Consider the following 16,505-nt stretch of genomic DNA (forward strand, 5'->3'; position numbering starts at 1 on the left):
CACTATTTTGCTGTATTTGTAGAGGCTCTGGAGGCAGGTCCCTGCCCCCCACGGGAAGGGTTCCAGGATCAGGAAGAACAGGTCCCAAATGCCCTGCAGTCGTAGCACGTAGAGAACATACACGGAACACAAACAGACGCTCCCAAAGGTGTCTGTGAGCTTCCCAAACTGGAGCACAGCTGGAATCACCCGGGTTTTGCATCCTCGGGCTCTGGGGTCAGCGCTGGCGTGGTGGGCAGAGCTGGGATTGCTGGGAAAACGTGTTGGGAATTGTTATAAATTACGATCACAAGGGATCAAAATACCAATTAGAATTTATTAATTGTTTGGTTACAGCAAGCAGAATATGAGCAAAGTGCAGCGCTGGGCGACAGGGGAGTCACCGCTCCACCAACTGCCACAATATCATACTAAGACAGTCTCTTTTTATATCCTTCTAGTTCCGCTTTCCGTGATGTGGCAATTGTACTCTGCACATGCCTGGGATGTTGCTAGGGGGTCTTTTCTGCCTCCCGGTGGTCGTTGAGGCTGAAGTAAGACGTCTTCCTCTTTCTGCCCTTTGGCTCTTGTGGCTTTTGTCCTCCTTATATGGGTTGTCCTTGCATTTCTTGGAACATTTAACAATCTTAAGATATATCTCGCTTAAGCATTAGCACAGCTCTTTGTAGTTTAGCACTTGCTTCAACTTAGCTTAGCAGTTAAGCTACACATCCTGTTTGATAAGCAATACCACCCAGCGTAGTCTATCACAATCCCCCCTTTTTCTTTTTCATGATTATTTGTTTATCAAACATTACTTTCTTGTTCCCTTTGAGAGTAAGCAAATTTTCTTTTACTATGATTACAACTATTATCACAAACACAATGCGTTATTTCACGCTCATCATCAGGCTCATCAGTGGCTACAATACTGTATCTCGAAGTAAGCATTAATAATTTTGCAATTTCAAAGCGTTCTTTAATAAAGCGTAAAATATATTTTAAAATGCATGGTCCAAACATTAGTCCCAGTATGATCATGATTACTGGTCCTGCTAGGGTTGAGAGTAGAGTGGTTAGCCATGGTGAAACATTAAACCAGTTCTCATACCACGATCGATTGGTTTCTCTATCTCTCTTTCTTTGTTCTAACCGCTTCCTTAACTCTGCCATAGCGTCTTGTACTACTCCTGTATGGTCAGCATAGGAACAGCATTCTTCTTTAAGGGCTACACATAATCCCCCTTCTTTTAGGAATAATAGATCTAGTCCCCTTCTATTCTGTAGAACCACTTCTGATAATGACTTGACAGACGTAGCTAAGTTTTGTATGGATTGTTCTATTCTTGCCAAATCTTCATCGACAGCCAACTGTAAGTCTTGTATTTCCTTTGCCTTTACCAAAGAGGCTATTCCAGTTCCTACTCCCGCTCCTGCAAGCAACAAACCTGCTATAGTTACCGCGGTGACGGGTTCTCTGACCTGTCTGGGAAATTCTCCTTCAAAATGTCGAAATACTTCTTCTGAGGTGTGATACATGATCCTAGGTATGATAATTACTTGGATACAAAATACACTTTCATTAAAGACATTAAGAGATCAGCATGGAGTTACTCCTATGTCTGAGCATACCCATTTTGCTCCTCCTGATGGTATTACCCATTTATCACTTTTATTTCTATGTTGTCCTATGGCCCATTTAGAGATAGTTTCATTACATAGGGATTGGTACTCAACAGGGATAGTTTCGATACATCTGCCTTTACCTGTCACCATTTGTATTGTTATCCCCTGAGTATGATTTCTTTGCTCCTCCCATTTGCATTCTAGAGGATTTGATCCATTTGACCATCGGACCTTATTAGGTTTTCCTATTGCCTCAAAATAAGGCGGCCTGACATTATAACATAGCCAGCAATCTAATGTAAGGTTTGGTTTACTCTTGTTAAGAGCTTGGTAAGAAGTTTGCATCAAATCTCATAAGGGGTCTTTAGGTTCTGACAGCTCGGATATAGAGGGTTCAGTAAAAGATTTAGCAGCATTGGGAGTAGGTTTAGTAGCATCAGGTATAAGGGGTTTAGCAGCAGTCAAAGGGTTGTGTTTTTTGGGGAAAAGGGTTAGAATAACTTTTTGGGGTACCCAAGGATTTAAAATCGGATTCGGTCCTACTGGGAGAGGGTCGTAAGGGACTCTTTCTTTAATGATTTTAAAAAAGCTTCCCCTATCTGATCCAGGTTCCCAGAACCTAATTCCCCATATTCTTCCCAGTAGCCATTCATCACTTTCTGGTTGTTTGACTTTTATCTCGACTCTCCAACAAATCGGACTGTTACAAGACCCTTGTACTACCCCATCATAACCATGTCTTGGTTTAACACAACCAGGGGGTCCCCAAACTACACTTATATATTTATCTCCAGGTGTGTCCCAGTCAGATGCAATTGTCTCACAGCCCCAATAACCACAATAAAAATGTCCCGGGTAATTGCAATAACCTTTGCCCGGATTTGAGGCTGGACAAATGTAAAATGCTTTGCATTGAGCTTGTCTCTTAGCCACGTGTGAACAGGTTTTTCCATAACAACCTCCAGCTTCAATGGGGACTAAGGAATGTAAATGTACTGTAAAGTTCCAACTACCCCCTGACGTAGTACGATTTTGTATGACTTTTGAATCCTGCAAATTAACAATTTTCCACATCACAGGTTCACGTGGATTTCCTGCGTATGTTGGTATTGTCAATAGTACAATGGGGATTACGATTATGTAAATAGTGCCTAGAGAAAATTTTCGGCTTTTATTAATTCCGACTTTGTTATTAATTTGGATGTTACCAGCTCCTTTTCCTTCACCAGTCCTGGGGGAGTTCGGCCATCGCAGCTTGCGTGTCCCACAGCTTAGGCTCTTCCTCCTTCCGGGGTTTCCTCCTCTGCCTCGCCTGTCCACTCGATTGTTTCGAGACACAGGGTGTTCCATCTTCTCGGCAGCAGGGGTCCCAAGAGGGAATACGCTCTTTTTTCTTAATAAGACGTGCCGTGTAGGTGGACCACAAGGCATTTTTTACTATACGCCCGTCACACTGCAAGGCACGGATATCCCATCGGCACTGAACTTTTATTATGTCTACTACAAAGGGGGCTGGTTCGTTCAGGTGAAAACAATAATTCTGAGGATTAAATCCAAATATGAAATACCTCCACCACGTACGAGATTCTCTTGGAACTCCTCTTTCTTCTAATTTATTTAGTGCCCAAAGAGTAAAGTTCCGTTCTGATATATAGCACTGATCACAAACTCCCCTAGGAGGATATCCGAATCTACAGTGCTTCCACCATTTCTCTTGGCACTTTTTACACTTGAAACAAACAAATGGATAACATTTACAACCTGGTGTATTACACCTCACTCTTATATCTCGGTTATCAATGTATTCTGGATCTACTTGTCTCCTATATGTTATGTTAGAACCAACATATTTTAACAGATTCCTTTGCCCCACTTCGTGATCTTCCATAAATAATATACAAGTAAAAATAGAATGAATGCCACAATAAATGCTAGTAGACATTTAATTCCAAAAGGTAAGGCAGCAAAGAAATTGCTCAATGTCTATCATAACTTATCTTCTCGAGACTAGTTTGGTGTCTCCAGGAGTGCTGACCATTTTCCAGCGTGGGGGATTCACTAGTCCGTCAATGCATGTGTCCATGCAGTTTGGATTGCTGTTTCTACATTTTCACAGTCCTGTTAAATATAGGCACTCACAGTATATCTATTTAATGAGCAACATACCAGCTTTTTTGGTATGAGCATCATCTTTGTCTAAATGACAGTATATTATAGAGCAGCATTAAATAGAGCAACATTAAATATAGCAGCATTAAATATAGCAGCATTAAGGTCCTAAGTAAGGATTGTGTTTAGTTCTTTATTCATTTTTTTTTTTTTACTTTTCCCAAGCTTTTGGGATGCCAGGAGGTGTGGTATTCTCATTTTATACCCAAAGTTTCTATTAGTTCCTTAATGGACTTGGTTTGCTGTAGCCCTTGAGGTAGGGAATGTCTTCCCACTCAAAGGTAAAATAATTTCTACTTTGTTCTTCTAGGGGACATGCCCAGAAGGCATCTTTTAGGTAGAATTCCAAACATTTGGGTTTATTTGTTGTTCAATGGTTAAGGGGTAAGTTTTAGTTCTTGACTAAATTTATTCTCAGTTTCAAATTTTACATTTTTATACAATTATAGCCATCAGGGATTTGTCTAATTGTTGACTTTTCAGTCCCTGTATCGACTGAAAGGTGGACTCCTATTTATGGAGACTTAATTTTAATTTTATCAAGGGCTCAGGATGACTACGGTCCCCTAAAATATAGAGCCCTTTGACTGTCTTATTCCACTTTCAAGACTTCTTCATCTCGAATCCTTTTGAACTCTGTCTAATCTGCAGAATTCAGGGGTACTGATATATACCCTATGGTAGCTTGGGCTCCCTCCATGGGTACTTCTCTTAAAGGATACATTCGGGTGGTCCCTCTTTGACTTTTGGTTCTTCGTCTAGGGGGAGAATCTGGTTCTGCATCTGATGGATAAGGTGGAGGGGAGCTCCATGACTGAATCTTTAACAGAGTCCATTTGCCTCCTTCTTTCCCTTAAAGGGAACAGGTGGGTATTTTCACTGGCTTCTAACCATATAAGGGCATAAAAACTCTCCTCTGGGCAAAAGGGTCTTTTATCGCTAACATACCAATTTAAAAGTTCACAGACCCAATTCTCAAAAGTACCGTACATGGGCCAGTAGGTGTTATCTCCTATTTTTCTACCTCCCCACACTTCAATACAATAGTAAACCATTTTCTCCCTTGGTCTTCTATAAGTGCTGGAATAACAACTCCAGTTTTTTAGGAGTTTTCCCAAGGGACTATCAGGGGGAATCCCCAGCGACCTAGCCTCAAAGCCGCTTTTTACTAATCTTCTTTTCTCCAGAGAACTATTTCCAATCTCTTTCTGAGGTTCCTCTTTTTTACTATTTTTAACCTCATTCAGAGGTTCCTCTTTTTCTGCGATAGATGTGTCCCTAGTACGATTCCTTCTACCCTGAAAGCCGCAGCTGCCTAGTACAGACTGTCTTTCTCCCAGGGGGTCCTGCTTTGAGTTCCTACTCTTGGGCCCTTCCGCATATTGGCTTTCCTCTGAGTTAAGGAGCTTTTTATTATTAACCCAAAGATTTAACTGTTGCCTTACCCAGTCTTCTTCTGACCCATAGACCGGCCAGACGACATCGGGTAAGATTTTCTTCCCTCCACATATCTTAGTACAATATATTATCATTTTTCTCTTATCTTTCTGTGCTGTTCCTTGGAAGTGTTTCCAATTGTCTAAGATATAACCTAGAGGGGTATTCTGAGGTACTGAGGGTACCCGTCCCATGGGAGTCGAAGGCTTGCTGCCCTTCGCACCCATCTTCTGGAATATCTGCAATCACACACACACTTGTTCCCCTTAATCCTGGCCCAATCCCTCGCGGGAGTTGGGAACCGCAGTACTAAAGGGTCCGCACTCGATTGGCTCAGTGTGTTGAGCCTCTCATTTGTTATATTCCAGGAAACCCAATCCCGCCCGAACGGTAATCCCCGCGAACCAAATCGCGATATACTCACGCGTCCCGCGTCTTCGTCCGGACTTTTGTGCACAAAATATTACGGGATTTGACCGGTTCTTCCTTTGCTCAATATTCCCAATTTAGGTTCGTCGGTCAGGTTGCAGTGAACTGCCGGTCTCACACGGGGCCGCGAACAAGCGCGGGGCGCCTCCCCGAAGAGCCGCAGCCCACCGTTCCTGATCCTGGGTTTCGGCAACAATTTGTTATAAATTGGACCACAACGGATCAATAAACCAATTAGAATTTATTAATTACAGCAAGAGAATATGAGCAAAGGGCAGTGCTGGGCGACAGGGGAGTCACCGCTCCACCAACTGCCGCAATATCACGCTAAGACAGTCTTTTTTATATCCTTCTAGTTCCGCTTTCCGTGATGTGGCAATTGTACTCTGCGCATGCCTGGGCTGTTGTTAAGGGGTCTTTTCTGCCTCCCGGTGGTCGTTGAGGCTGAAGTAAGACGTCTTCCTCTTTCTGCCCTTTGGCTCTTGTGGCTTTTGTCCTCCTTATATGGGTTGTCTATGCATTTCTTGGAACATTTAACAATCTTAAGGTATATCTCGCTTAAGCATTAGCACAGCTCTTTGTGGTTTAGCACTTGCTTCAGCTTAGCTTAGCAGTTAAGCTACACATCCTGTTTGATAAACAATACCACCCAGTGTAGTCTATCACAGGAATGTGTTGGGAGCGTGTCCTGCTCCTCCACCCGCTCGGTCGCTCGGGCAAACACACCAATATGGTGCGACAGGACCACCACGTGAGCCCAGGCTGTCGTCTCCCACCCATCTCCTCCTGTCTTTATTTTCCAGGGTAATTTTCTCTCTCATAAAGGGAAAAGGTTAATTATTTATCAAGACACAAAAAGCTGCGTACCCACAGAATGGATTGGGAGGCTGCGGGTAAACACTCGCTGCGTTGGTTTGGAAAATGAAAAGTGGAGGATTTCCCTTTCATCTGGGTTGTTTCACGCTTAGGAAGAAGAAATTTAGGAACCGGTTCTGACGGTGACAGCTCTTAATATGTTTAATTTGTTCCCTTTAAGAGCTCCCTGCACTGTCACTAATGCCAGGAGGCCGGGTGGAATGTTTGTTACTCCTGAGATGTTTCCTTTTCCATGTTTTCAGAGCAATGGCTGCTTAAACTCCTCATTTTGGAGATATTTTAGATTTTTTTGCCCTCCTGAAGCCTGGAGAAAAGCTGTGTGTCCTCTGGGATGGAACAGGCTGAGGGACAGGTGTGAACAGCAAAGCTGAGGAGAGCAAACGAGCACATGTCCCAACTGTGGAACGAGGGAGAACTGGGAGAGGAAATGGTGTCAGCACCAGATTGTAGAGCAAACATCAGCTACCAGGGATTGGGAGCCTGTGGTTCCCAAATCCCTGTGGACAAAGTGCAGGCTGGTGGTGTTTTCAGTGTGATTCCTGGATAATTGAAGGGTTTTCCTGCAGGTTCGTGGCTGACAGTGATTCTGGATCGGGTGTGTGTGGAGATATACACACATATTGACTTTGGAAAAGTCCTGCTTGACCAGGAGCTGTGTCATCACAGTGCTCCAGCCTCCCATGGAGGGTGGTTGGATGAATAACAAGGTACTGGTATCCTGTGACTTAATTCCTGCGAATGCCTGGGAATGAGCTACTAAACCACACAGCACAAGCCTGCCCGCAGCAGATGCTGAATCAGAGTAATTAAGAATTAAAAAAGGTGATTTCCCTCCCCAAACAGCCGCAGAGGCCTCAAAGTTTATTATTAACGTGTCCACCCTGCGTGTGCTGGCACAAAAAGAGGTGTTTGCCCGATAAATCCCGTGTGCCCTTTCCCACAGCGCTGGAGATCCCGGTGCCAGAAGCGGTCCTGTGTGGAGCCCAAGAGATCAAAGTCCTATTAAAAGAAACCCGTATCATTTCCTCTCCTGGGGGAGAAGTTAATTGGCGGGGGAAGCGCTGCTCCACACGGGAATTTCGGCCGATTCCTTGGACACGGCTCCTTCGGGTGGGGGTTTTCCCCCCAGGGGGCCTCAGGCGTGATCTGCCACGACCCAGCAGCCAGGTGACACTGGTGTCACCTGCTCCGAGGTAGGTTCTTGCTGGGCCTTCCTCCTCCTCCTCCTCGCAGTGCTGTTCCCAGGCGCTTCCTGCGCGGCGTTGTCCCGTGGGCGGGGAGGGCCGTGGAGGAACGACGAGAGGATGCCAACACTAAAATAACCCTCCCCGCGTCCACGCTCGGCCCCTGAGGCAGAGGAAAGGGGGGGGGGGGGGAGGAAGGAAGTGCGGCCGCCGGCCACAAATAACTCCGATCCACCCCCTCTCCGGCCCCCCGGCGCTGCCTCCGCCGCTGCCTGCAGGGGCCGGGCCGGGCGGGCTGGGCTACCCGCGGGGTTCGGTCCCGTCCCAGGGGCTGGGTGTCCCCCCAGGGCTCGCTGCAGCCCCCGGGGGCCAGTGTTGTCCCAGGATTTCGGGTCCCGGTGTCCCTCCCGGCCCCGATCCCGCCCCACCACCGGGGGGCGCCCCAGCGCTCCACCCCCGCCTCCCCGCCCCGCCTCGCACTACAAATCCCGCCTCGCCCCGCGCGGCAGGAAGCGTGGGGGCCGCGCCGCCGCGGGGCGCCCCTGGGAGTTGTAGTCCCGCCGGCCGGAAGCCACCGGCCCGACGCACCCCGCGCCGGCGGGCGGCGCGCGCGCGGCGGGACTACAAGTCCCACCCCGCCCCGCGCGCCCCGGCCGGGGCGGCAATGGCGGCGGCGGCGCCTGCGCGCGGCGCCCTCCGTGCGGACCGCGCAGAGTGAATAATAAAGGTCTCCTCGGCGGCGGCGGCGGCGGAAGGCGGCGAGAGGGGCGGGGGAGGCAATGTCCAAGGGCCCCGTGGCGGGTGGCCCCGCCGCGGCCGGGCCGGCGAGCGCCGCCAGCGCGCTGCAGGCGCAGCCCGAGAAGCCGCAGCACTACACGTACGTAGAGCCGGGAGCTGCCCCGCCGCCGCCCGCGCGCCAACACGCGCCTGACGTCAGCGTGCGGCGCGCGCGGGGGGCGCGCGGGGGGGGGGGGGCGCGCGGGGCACCGGCTGGAACCGGCCACGGCCGGCGCGGGCCGGGGGAGGGGAGGGGAGGGGGGCGTGAGGGGGGGGAGGATGGGGGAGGGAGAGAGGGAGGGGCGGGGGATGAGCGACAACCCCCCCCCGCCGCCGTCCTCACACACCTCCCCCGTGATGCACCGGGGCGGCCGCGCCTCCCCTGGGGGGCGAGGGGACCCCCCCGGTGACACCCCTGTGCGGGGGTGGGGACCCGTCCCCTGGGCTGTGAGGGGATCGCCGGACCCTCAGCTGTCACCCCCGCCCGGGAGTGATGGGACCCCCCAGAGCCTCGGGTGACACCCCTGTGAGGGGGTGCAGATCCCTCCTCCCGGTGCGAGAGGACCCCCCGCACCCACTGCTGTCACCCCCGGACCCTCAGCTGTCACCTCTGTCCGAGGGTGGGTGTCCCTCCCCTGGGGTGTGAGACCCTCAGCTGTCACCCCCAGACCCTCAGCTGTCACCTGTGTCCGAGGATGGGGGTCCCTCTCTCTGATGTGAGAGGACTCCTGGAGCCTCTGCTGTCAACCCCAGGCCTCGGGTGACACCTCCGTCTGGGGTGGGAGTCCCTCCCCTGGGGTGTGAGGGGACCTTCAGTTGTCACCCCCAGACCCTCGAGTGTCACCTCCTCCCAGGGTGGGGGTCCTTCTCCCCCTGTGCCACCTCACATGGTGCTGTGGTTTGGGCAGTTTTGGTCCTGGTGAGCTGCCACCAGGGCTGTCACCTCCATCCTCCACCCTCTGAGGGCTCCCAGGGGCTCCTGGGCACCTATGTAGGGAGGTGTGAGGTGATGGGAGGTCCCCGGTCGGTGAGGGAGGGCTGGAGCGGGTTCCTCTCAAGGCAGGTGTCTGGGAATTGCACACATGGGGAATATCCCCACTGGAAGTGTTACACCGAAATCACGAGGAGCGTTTGCCCCGCTCCCACCTCTCCTTGCACCGCTCGGGCGTGATCCCGCTGTGTGTGTGTCACCTCTATCCCGGGGGATATTCCCTCAGTGAAGGCATATTTCTGGAATGTGTCTTCCCTGACCAAAGGATACCATTTCATTGTGTTGTCCCGAGGGTGTACGACCCCTCGGAGCTGTGTGGAGTTGGCCAGTGTGTGATAAGTCATTTGGGTTGGAAGTTGTGGTGATGATATTCCCTTCTCCTTGTGCAAAAAGGATAACGGGGTAGATTGGGAGCGAGCGTTTTCTTTGTGACATGGGCTGGCGATGGACATGTATGGATGGAAACAGGTCAGATGTTCCTGCCCTTAAAAGAAGAAAAGTTTGGGACTGTTCCTCGTGAACAAAATATATGTGTTGAGCTGTTTGCCCTTATCATTTTAGGGTGTTGTCTGAAAATTGTCCTGCAAATACCCGTATCTCTGGCTTGTGTCGATGCCCCCACCCAAAGTGAGACGTGTGTTTTGTTAACTTTTAATTCCCATTTTCATAAAGTTGGTGATGGACTTCTTCCCTGCGTCCACACTGGGATGTATGGAATAAAAAGAGCTTCAGGAAATTTGTAGACACTGATCTGTGCAACCTTTGTGCTGGGATCACAGGCTGTTTGCCATCCCTTTCCTTCAGGCCGTTTGGAATACCAGGTCTATGGCAGAATGAGGGCTCCTGGGTTTTTTCTCCATTGTGAAGATCCTGTTGTGATCTTGGGGAGATGGCGAGTCACAGCCTCGTAGGTTATGTTATTTCTGGTGGGATCTGCAAGTTTGACAACTTTATAGGAGAAATGGGCATGGAGAAGTCTGCTGGGAATGTTGCTGTAGAGGTAAAAGAGGGAACAGGAGCTGGCTGTAGAGGTGGAGTGACGCCAGTGATGGAGAAAGAATCGATCAAAAGTGAGAGGGAACACAGGGAGCTGAGTTAGAGAGTGTAAGCACACTGGGTGGAGGAAGATGAAGGTGATAACCTGGCTAAGCATGACCATGGAAACAAGGATATCGAGGATTAGGAAAAATAGAGGAAGAAAGAGTTCCAGAAATGGGAGGAGACTGGGACAGAGGAGGGAAATGGGACAGCATGCAGCAAAGCTGGTGGTGAAATCAGCTTATTTCCAGGGGGCAAAACTTGTGTTTTTCAGATGGATGCTAAAAATACTTCAGTGAAAACAGTTGCAGAGGAGCTGAATAACCATAAGTGAAGGATGGGTTTGGGGCTGCCGAGTGCTGACAGCGGGATGCGAGCCATCCTTTGGAAGTCTTGGATTTCTGCACTGGGTCACATCATACTGTAAACCTCCCTCTGATAACATATGGGAACTTATTTGGTGGTCGTTCATGTGAACAAGTTGTATGTTGTCAAAATGTAAATATTTTCTTCCTTTTTTTTTTCTTTTCCTTAAATACAGTTTGTTTCCATAAAATGACATGAAGGTTACAAGTTGTAAACTCGAGTAAGCTTAATTATCTGCATACTTTGCTGTTCCCTGGGGACAGGCAATCTGGTGCTGGGGATCTCTTGGAAAGTTTTCGGTTGTATACGTGAGGAAATGTTCCAGTTTCTCTATTAGTGTAGATTTCTAAACTCTTGGTGTTACTTGCATGAGATTTTAGTTACTTTGGACTGCAGTTCTTCTGTCAGGGAACCTTTGTATTTGTTTGGATGTGCAGCAAAGGGAAATGTGGGGGAAAAACAGAGCTGGTGATGCTCTCTCACACCTTTGGCAGTGTTTGTTAGCGGAAGAAGAGCCTGAACTTCCATGATTTGTGTCCTTTGGTGGCAGTTGTAGCGTGCAGCTGGATACTCCTGGAGACAAGTCCCTGGTATATGCCAAACTTTGCTATTTAATTATGGATGGCCTGTTTCTCATCTGGGGATCTGGTATTCCGTGTGGAGAACCCGAGTGAGTAATGAAACACCCCACGGCTGCTGTTGTGTTCTCTCTGGGTTGCTGGATTAGGCATCTGTTCATGGGGCTACTTCTTGTGATCCTGCAGCTCTTGTGGCAGGATGAGGCCAGCATCTTCCTGGGAACCACAGAGTGAGACAGACTTGTTCCTGGGGTACCTGGAGGCTTTGATGTGCTCTGCAGGGCCTGGATGGTGGTGAGAGGTGAATTTGGCTTGGGTAGGCTCTGTCAAACCTCAGCTGAGGGTTGGCTCTGCACTGTTTCTCAGCTCTGACTGGCACGTTATTTCTTCTGTCTTTAATGTGTGTCTACAAATGTGGGTGAGAGGCTGAGTTCAAAGAAACTGAAAGCAAGTGATCAGTCACTGGAGTTGTAGATGTGGGGTGCTCTGGTGTAGTTTTGTTTTGGTACAGTCTGTTCATTCTTCGCTGCTGCCTTGTTGGTTTCAGTCAGACTGGATGCCTTAATTGTGAATTGTAAAGATTGTTTCCACTGCTTGGGTGTTTATTGATCTGGCAGAATTTAGATAAGTGAAAGTGGAGCAGTCCTTTGTTCACTGTGCATTCACCTGAAAGTCAGACAGTTTAATAACTCTGCAGGAAAGCAAACGTTCGGGTGGAGATAAATTAACCCATTTAATAAAAAAAACAGAGACTCCCTTCAGTCGAGTCTGTTCAGAGCACACACGCTCAGAAACGGGGCTGAAAATATCCTGATTTAGGTGATAAACTTTGAGACACAGATTTATTGGGCATAACCTGGGTCATTCCTACTCAAGACAGTTCTCTTGAGTGTCTTAAATATGAGCAGCCATCCTAGAAGTGAACTTCAGGATTCCACATCCCCACTGGCTGTACCCTCACTTGGGTTCTGGACGAGATACCTGGGAGCACACCCTGCCCTCCTTTGCACTGCAGCAAGATAAGCTTTGTGATTGTGCCTTTGCGGCATAAAAGGCAAAAAACTTGTCTTTCCTTTTGCACCAGGGGAGGAATTGTGGGAAATTCCTAAAGGATTAGTATCCTGGAAGTCGTGCTGGAGCTGCATCCACATGGCTGGTCGGGCTGTCATGCAGTGACTGCTGGCTTGTGCTCACCCAAACTTTGTCTTGCAGCTTCTTCAGTGCCATTTAGAGGTGCAAGGACCAGAGCACTCGAGTGAAGGACGTTATAAATGGGGATGAAAATCGGGTTGCTGCAATGCTTTGGTTATAGCTGAAATAAAAGACACTCTTGTGTCTGTGTCGTGCCTTGGCCGGTGCTTTCTCAGCCTTAAATGGAAACTCAGATTAGGGCAGTGATGGAAATAGGGGTGAAGAAGAAATAAAAATAGCAAGATCATAGGTGTGCTTGGATTCCAGTGAAAAACTTGCATGCAAAGTCTTATTTATCTCAAAACCTTACGTTTAAATTCTTACTCCGAACCAACGGCACACGAAAACGCACCTCGGAGCGTTTGGAGCAGCACAGAGTAATCCTTATCTTCTCAGCAGTGGTCAGTGTCTTACCACTGGCAGGGCACACACAGGGTGTCTGATCTCAAGTGTGCAGACTGAGTGTCTGTGAAAGAAAACCAAAAACCAGATGTGTAGCTAACAAGTTCTCAGAGCTACTGCTCGCTCTTCCAGGGCCTGTAGCATTTGTCTGCACAGTCTGTTAGATTATGCATCTGATGTGCTTGGATTGGGTGGTCCTCACAACCTCGTGGATGGGTTGAGGCTTTTAGAATTGTTTTTAGAAACCTTTTGTGCTCTTTTCAAACCATTAGAACGCTTAAAATAACAAACTGTTGCCCTAATTCTGCTTCAGTTTTGCTGGTGATAGCCCTTAGATCAATAGGCTGATATGGACTTATGCAAAGATAGAAACTAGTCCGTTTGTTTAAATAAAAAACCAAACAGCAAAATAAAAACAAACATGAAACAAAATGAAGAAGAAAACCCCAAACAACACAGAAAACAAAAACAACAAAAAGAAACCCGTCTGCTTTTAGGTTTCAGATTTGGTAATGCCCTTAGGGGAAAACACAGAATATATAAAATATATTATTATTGTATTATATGTAATATTAGGTAATATCTTTAGGAAAGCACAGAATAAGTCAATACTTCTAAACCTGGGACTTACCAGTGTCTACTACATCATTACCTGCAAAGTCAGCTTATCAGGGAAGTATAAGCTGGTTATTATTGCTATTTTTTAAGTCTGTGTGAACTTCACTGAATCCAAGTCCAGCTGTTATTAGGAAGTGTGAATAGTTGTGCCGGAAGTTGGAAATATGAAGTGCTGGAGTGTGAACAGGAAGAGCTGCCTTCACAATATGTGCTCACCACCGAATACATGTGCTGAAAATAACATTTTAGACTTTATGGTCCTTCAAAGGCCGAGTGTTGAAAGGCTCCAGCTCGAGAAAGGGGCTGATGAGGGGCATTTGGGCCCAGTCTGCTGATAAATGCACTTGTTGGGGCAGAAAGGTGCTTCTCCTTCGTGTGGAACTGGGGCTGGAGCTGTGGTTTACTTGCTGCATTTCCACTTTGTGAGTGAGTACTTTTGGATATCAATCAAACAGGGAATTCCCTTACAGATAAGTGCTTTATAGGCGACATATCAATATTCTGCAGAACGAAAAGCTTCACGTGCTGCTGTGACGTTTTCACAATTAGTTTTGGTCTGGCAAGGCTTGGTGTTTGGAAAATCCAAAACTCTGTGAAAGAGGGGAGGGATTCAGTCGTGCAGAGTTTTTCCAATGTGGAAAACGGGCCTTTAATTTTCAATTCAATAAAAATTATGATGTTGATGCTTATACGTTATATTAGTATGTAGGATGGGGTTTTTTGTGGCATGGGAGACAAAATTAAAATGAATAATTGTTGTAGAGAACCTAAGACTCTATGATCCTTGTGGGTCCCTTCCATCTTAGGGTATTGTATGATTCTAAAAACCTTGGAGCTCAGAGTTTCCCATTATACCAGTTTTTCTCATTTTTTTAGGTTTGTGTATTGGTAATATTTTTTATATCACATGGCTTTATTTTAAGGAAAATTCTGTTGGAATTCAGAATTTTATTGTCTTTAGACCTATTCTTTCCACCAGAATAAGGTTTTAATAACTTCTAGGAGGAGCTGAAACGTGCAGATCCTTGTTACAAAGGATCTGACCAACGTCCTCTGGACAATCTTCCCGCAGTGCATTCCAGCATCCCTGCCTGGCTGTGGTGTTCCTGCCCCTGTGGCAGCGTGGCAGGAGGGAATGTGTCAGGGCATCAGTTAATCACACTTACTGTGTGGCACATTAGCATGAGCTGTCACTGGGGGCTGTGTTAATGCACCAGGCTGTGAGCCGGGGCAGCACCTTCCCTTCTGTGAGTCCCAGTCAAAGGAGCTGTAATTTCCGAGAGAGGAGCAAAAGGAAGAGGCAACAATGTCTTCAGTTGCTGCATCCAGGCTCCTGAGAACCTGCTTGTCAGGACACAAAGAGCTGCCTTCACTTTCACAGGATGCTGAGGTGGTTTTTTTGTTCCTTCCATTAAAACTTCATAAATCTTCTTGAAAGCACCAGAAATGGGCTGAAAGAGGTGGTGAGAAGTTACCTGGTCCATCCCTTTTCCTAGCAGAATCACCTACAACAGTTTAGCTAAGAATTTTTTTGTTTAATCATCATTGATTTTTAATATTGCATCAGCTTCCTCTCTAAAAAGTCCTTAAATTAGATTTTGGTGAAATCACGAATTATAAGAGGGAGTAAATCACAGTGGTTTCTATCTTATAAAGAATTCATATACTCTATAAACTTCCTGTAAGGTTCAGCACATCACCTGCAAATCAGGTACAAAGTTGTTGCTGAAAGCTGTGTGTGCACAGAGCCAGCCAGCAGTTCCTCCTGTGTCCTAAATTAATGAGTGGTCACGTGCCACAGGCTGTGGAGCAAGTGCAATTTCCAAGCTACCTTTTTTCTCTAATTTATTGAGAGATAGTTTGTCTTTTATATCAGGGCAATCAAAAATACGAAGCCTCAGCAGGAGGGTACAAAGGGAGATGCTGAAGGCTTGTACCTTCTCAGACTCCTCCTAGTGATGACAACCAATTTAGATGCTTGTGATGATTTTCTCAGCAATCTCTTGTCTTGTGTATTTTGATCAGTGCTTGATGCAGTTAATGCCAGTTTGACATTTGAAATATCAGCTGGAATGAATGTTCCCTTGAGATGAATACCAACAATTTCTTCTTTCCTCAGCTTTGGTGCAGGCTGCCTTCTGACTCAGACCCCTCACCCTGCTGTAGTGTTCATTCAGGTTTAGAAGGTGATTGTTACAACAAGAAAAGTTCTAGGGTTTAATTGAAAGAAATATTTTAACCACTAAAGTGCAGTGATGGTAATATAAGAGCCATCTCACTGAAATGCTCAATATTGGCCTGATTCTTATATCTTATTAATAAAAGTCAAAGACAATTATTTGAATGGAGTTGTCAGAAACTTGCACCAAATTTGGGGTCAGACGAGAAAAATCTTAGACCATCCCTATCTATCTGTTGATCAGAAATTGCAAATATGTTTCAGCAGAGCATACTGGCTTAGGAAGGCTGATGGCACTAAGTGCAGCTAAGAAATTAATGTTGAATTGCTTTTTATCATTGTAGGCCTCAAATTGCTTTTGATGAATATGCAGCCATGCCCATATGGAAGGGGAAATAGCTTTTTGAAACTATACCTGATGAACTTGGGGGTTGGAACTAGATGATCTTTAAGGTCCCTTCCAACCTGGGTCATTCTGTGATTCTGTGAATATCTGCAAAAATCTGAATTAAAGTCAGTATTGTTTTACTTGTCCTTTGTCTTCAGCATGTCACCACAGTACAAAAAGAAGCTCTAAGTCTAAATATGATCAGAAGTGATTTTTTTTTTCTCCGCTAAAATTTTCAATAGATTGTGAGTTTTCATTGATGGCACTTGACTGTCAC

General features: G+C 46.9%; 3 protein-coding genes across 9 annotated transcripts in view; 1 reads left to right on the top strand and 2 right to left on the bottom strand.

Annotated features, from left to right (window-relative positions):
• Positions 1-296: 296 nt before the first annotated feature.
• On the bottom strand, positions 297-7,559 carry LOC127475747 (uncharacterized). 2 transcript variants are annotated; one of them, XM_051797849.1, is made up of 3 exons: positions 5,636-7,559; positions 3,641-3,723; positions 297-3,058 (listed from the first exon to the last, which is right to left on the bottom strand). In XM_051797849.1, the coding sequence occupies exon 3, from the start codon at positions 3,034-3,036 to the stop codon at positions 1,957-1,959; it is 1,080 nt and encodes a 359-aa protein (XP_051653809.1). In that variant the 5' UTR covers positions 3,037-3,058; positions 3,641-3,723; positions 5,636-7,559; the 3' UTR covers positions 297-1,956. The 2 variants fall into 2 exon arrangements, with proteins under 2 accessions (XP_051653809.1, XP_051653810.1); XM_051797850.1 differs by lacking the exon at positions 3,641-3,723.
• Positions 3,730-5,621, bottom strand: LOC127475751 (uncharacterized). The gene is made up of 2 exons (XM_051797856.1): positions 4,271-5,621; positions 3,730-4,176 (listed from the first exon to the last, which is right to left on the bottom strand). Exon 1 carries the CDS (start codon positions 5,436-5,438, stop codon positions 4,533-4,535), a length of 906 nt encoding a protein of 301 aa, XP_051653816.1. The 5' UTR covers positions 5,439-5,621; the 3' UTR covers positions 3,730-4,176; positions 4,271-4,532.
• A 7-nt stretch (positions 7,560-7,566) lies between the features above and the next one.
• The window catches only part of UNK (unk zinc finger), a 46,043-nt gene continuing 37,104 nt past the window's right edge, over positions 7,567-16,505 (top strand). For 5 of the 6 annotated variants that reach the window (XM_051797802.1, XM_051797804.1, XM_051797805.1 and 2 more), the window contains exon 1: positions 8,389-8,577. In XM_051797802.1, the coding sequence (XP_051653762.1) occupies positions 8,480-8,577 (98 nt within the window). In that variant the 5' untranslated portion in view covers positions 8,389-8,479. Of the gene's footprint in view, positions 7,710-8,388; positions 8,578-16,505 lie in introns of those variants that run through there. The other variant, XM_051797807.1, reaches the window with a different exon arrangement.

The sequence above is a fragment of the Manacus candei genome, unplaced genomic scaffold (assembly GCF_025592945.1).
Source record: "Manacus candei isolate 608988 ecotype Guabito, Panama unplaced genomic scaffold, ASM2559294v1 h1tg000047l, whole genome shotgun sequence".
Classification (NCBI taxonomy): Eukaryota; Metazoa; Chordata; class Aves; order Passeriformes; family Pipridae; genus Manacus; species Manacus candei.